At 46.1% G+C, this 4,199-nt stretch overlaps 1 protein-coding gene across 1 annotated transcript; it reads left to right on the forward strand.

The window, feature by feature from the left end:
• Nucleotides 1–855: 855 nt before the first annotated feature.
• Nucleotides 856–3,636, forward strand: LOC138354292 (uncharacterized). The gene is made up of 2 exons (XM_069308429.1): nucleotides 856–3,085; nucleotides 3,179–3,636. The coding sequence occupies exon 1, from the start codon at nucleotides 1,625–1,627 to the stop codon at nucleotides 2,528–2,530; it is 906 nt and encodes a 301-aa protein (XP_069164530.1). The 5' UTR covers nucleotides 856–1,624; the 3' UTR covers nucleotides 2,531–3,085; nucleotides 3,179–3,636.
• Nucleotides 3,637–4,199: the final 563 nt, after the last annotated feature.

Below are 4,199 nucleotides of genomic sequence, written 5' to 3' on the forward strand. Positions count from 1 at the left end.
GCCAATCGAGAATTAATGGGAGCCAATATGCCTCTCCAGTCTTGGGTCTCTAACAATGACAGATTAAAACAACTGATCACAACTGAATTTCCCGACTACCAAGTACCCGAGATGACAAAGGTACTAGTGTCCAATGGAACACGACAACCGATCAGTTGACAATCAAGTCAGTGGAAACAGATACCACTAACTTAACAATGAGAAAATTGCTATCACAAGTCAGCAAACCCTTCGACCCATTAGGCTTATTAAGTCCAATACTAATTAATGGGAAGATGATAATACAGGAATGTTGGCAACAAAAGATAGGCTGGGATGATCTACTAACACCTGCCCTACAAGAAAAATGGCAAGGGTTAGTGAAAGATTTAAGTATCCTAGAGTCTGTCAAGTTCCCTAGGAATACAACAGTAAATGAAAAGGAACCAATTAAGTTGCATGTATTTTGTGATGCCTCAGGAAAGGCTTATGGTACAGTAGCTTACCTGGTCTCAAATGGGCAAGCCAATTTGCTCACATCAAAGGCCAGAGTGGCACCTTTAAAGAAAAGATCACTGCCACAACTGGAATTAACAGCCTTACTGCTAGGTGTAAGATTGGCTCATTATCTGATCAAGGCCTTAAGCCACATCCACTTTACAGAAACAGTAGTATGGTCAGATAATGAGGCAGTGCTACAGTGGGTTAAAAACAATAACAGTAAGAATCCTTACGTGAGTAACCGCGTTAAGGAAATACGAGAGTTGTCAGCAGGGTATAAACTAAGATATGTACCTACTAAAGAAAATCCAGCTGACTATCTCTCCCGAGGCCTGACTTTACGGCAATTAACAAAGGCAGAGATGTGGTTCAATGGACCTCAGTGGCTAATCAGCGACCAGTGGCCTGAACAAAAGCCACAAGTCATTGTGACCAATGTCACTGTTCCCACTGAGAACCCGGAACTACCTCAGACTTTGGTAATTGATCCTGCTCGGTACTCTGAACTGAACAAACTTGTAGGTGTCACCCAAGTAGTGTTTGATTTCTAAAGAAAATAGGAATCAAGCATAATTTCCCTAGTGCCTTAAGGTACTGGGTTAAAAGAGCTCAGACCGACACATTCGGGACAGAAATTGACAATGTTCCTAAGAAGCTACAACATGATCTGGGTCTCTGGTTAGACACTGACAATTATAACTTGATAAGATGCGGAGGACGCTTACAACATGCTGACATAGATCTGGAGGCAAAAAATCCAATATTGCTCCCTCGTCACCACATAGTAAGCAAACTAATTGTGTTACATATACACAAATACTGCACTCTGCATGGTGGGGTATTAGATACTCTCACAGAATTAAGACAACAGTACTGGCTACCCCAAGGTAGACAGACAGTAAAATCCATAATCAAATCCTGTGTTGTATGCCGGAGATATGATGCCAGAGTGTGTCCATATCCTGGCCCTCCTCCACTTCCGAAGGAACGAGTCGTACATATTCATCCTTTTGAGACAACAGGAGTAGATTTCACAGGAGCACTAACACTGACAGGCACTAAAGACAAGAAACCAGTAAAGGCCTATATCTGTCTTTTTACTTGTGCCACAACAAGGGCAGTCCATCTAGAAGTGACTCCCGATATGAGTGCCGAAGCATTCTTACAGGCTTTCCGCAGGTTTGCTTCACGTAGATCTTGTCCCAAGTTAATGATTTCAGACAATGGGTCCAACTTGGTGGCAGGAGAAGCATGCCTGAGGAAAATCTGGACACACCCCAAGGTACGCACAGCCCTAACTCAACGGCAGTGCTATTGGAAATTCATACCTCCCAGAGCACCATGGCATGGAGGCTTCTATGAACGGATGGTCGGTACGGTGAAACGGTCTTTACGGAAAACCCTACACCGCCAAAAGATTGACCTTCAGGAGCTTCAAACAGTAATCATAGAAATAGAAGCACGAGTTAACAACCGACCACTTACCTACCTCTCTGATGATGCTTTGCAGCGTGAACCATTAAGTCCAGCTCATTTGATGTATGGGAGACCTCTCAAAACACTTGTGTCCCTTACGGATGAGGAACCAGAGGATCCTTCATATGTCAAAGAGAGTGATTTGGTTCAACGTTTCAAACATCTTTCAGGGGTGATAAGTCGGTGGAATGACGTATGGACTCGTGAATACCTAACAGCTCTGAGGGAGTATCATTACGGGGCAAACAGTCCCTATAACAGAATTAACTTGAACCCTGGTGACATAGTTCTGGTGGATAGTGATGGACCACGCTCTGAGTGGCCTATAGGAGAAATAGTCTCTGTTCATCCAGACAGCCAGGGCATCTTGAGAATAGTGAAAGTAAAGTGCAAAGGCAACACTACTCTCAAAACTTTAGAGAAATTAGTACCTTTAGAACTGGCCAGGAAAGAAGACGTACAACGACTTCCAGCACCCGATACGCCAGTACGGGACATACGTCCCCAACGGACTGCTGCACAACAATGTAAACTCAAATTAAAGCAGCACTATAATTCTGAGGGAGAAGAATAAAGTGATCGCAGTCCTTACCGGGACTTCGACCCGTGTTCTGCCCCTGGGAATTATGTCGGGAAACCGACACACACACACAACCACACACACAAATAACACAGTCTCCCCTAGTCTATACTCCCTTCAGGATGGAAAATGGGAGACTCCGTGACGTCATCAAAGTCATCGTATATTTACATTATGAAACATTGTTAATAGATTAGTTTAGTATCTAAAGTTAACAAAAAAGTAATCACTAAGATTGAATATAATTATTTACAACAAATAGTAGCTAGGTTCCCTTGTTAATGTAAAATTACTTTGAGTGAGGAACCAGAGCATAAGAGCGTCGCCCGGAGAGGAAGGCGTCCATACATACATATCAACAAAACATGGGATGAGCATACCACGCTGTCTTAACTGGTGTAAACAGCTAGACACCCCATTTACGTGTCAACACCAGCCACACAGCCTAACAACATCTGTATCCGTCTACCAAGTATTGTTTATTATTCAAGTGCACTGTTTAATATAAATATGTAGATGGTTATGTCGTAGGACATCCCCAAAAACACCGTACGTGTACCCCATTACAGCCCTCACAGTTCATGTCATACCTGTAATTGATATGTTTAGGGAACTTTGATTAATTCCTTGCATCCCATACAGGTAAATTGTGAGAGGAGCTTCAAGAATCTGAGCAGACAGTTGGTTCATACACATAATTAACTACTTGTTTGCCAAGCCTTGTCCTTCCCTCCAGCCGCCATTACGTGGCACAAAGAGGCAGGGCCACACCCATCTTGAGGCTACACCTACACGCCTTACTAGGCCCATTCTACTGGCACAGCTAAGACATTATAGCAGTAGCAGTAGTTATAATTAATTACTTATAATGAAATAACTGAAATAATAGTTTTAAAGGTAAACAATTGGTAGTTTAAGAAGGGACCATAACAAAGTGGTTTAAGCTACCAATTGTCCCTCCCAATAGTGTGTAAGAAGATTTCAGGCAGTTTACCAGTACATACAGTCCACTTAATTAATACTTACTTACTAAGAAAATAAATAAGACATAACTTTATTTTATTAAATCAATTTGAAAAGAGAGAATAGCTGCCTGGAAATTTTTCCCCACACCTCTGGCTGGCCCACTGCGCGGGCCCTAAGCCTCTGGCTGGCCCACTGCGCGGGCCCTAAGCCTCTGGCTGGCCCACTGCGCGGGCCCTAAGCCTCTGGCTGGCCCACTGCGCGGGCCCTAAGCCTCTGGCTGGCCCACTGTGCGGGCCCTAAGCCTCTGGCTGGCCCACTGCGCGGGCCCTAAGCCTCTGGCTGGCCCACTGTGCGGGCCCTAAGCCTCTGGCTGGCCCACTGTGCGGGCCCTAAGCCTCTGGCTGGCCCACTGTGCGGGCCCTAAGTCTCTGGCTGGCCCACTGTGCGGACCCTAAGCCTCTGGCTGGCCCACTGTGCGGGCCCTAAGCCTCTGGCTGGCCCACTGTGCGGGCCCTAAGCCTCTGGCTGGCCCACTGCGCGGGCCCTAAGCCTCTGGCTGGCCCACTGCGCGGGCCCTAAGCCTCTGGCTGGCCCACTGTGCGGGCCCTAAGCCTCTGGCTGGCCCACTATGCGGGCCCTAAGCCTCTGGCTGGCCCACTGTGCGGGCCCTAAGCCTCTGGCTGGCCCACTGTGCGGG

This window comes from Procambarus clarkii, chromosome 62, assembly GCF_040958095.1.
Source record: "Procambarus clarkii isolate CNS0578487 chromosome 62, FALCON_Pclarkii_2.0, whole genome shotgun sequence".
NCBI lineage: Eukaryota > Metazoa > Arthropoda > Malacostraca > Decapoda > Cambaridae > Procambarus > Procambarus clarkii.

Bases quoted from the DNA above. Each gene is read 5' to 3' on its own strand.
- LOC138354292 (XM_069308429.1), top strand. From the start codon at position 1,625: ATGAGTGCCGAAGCATTCTTACAGGCTTTCCGCAGGTTTGCTTCACGT.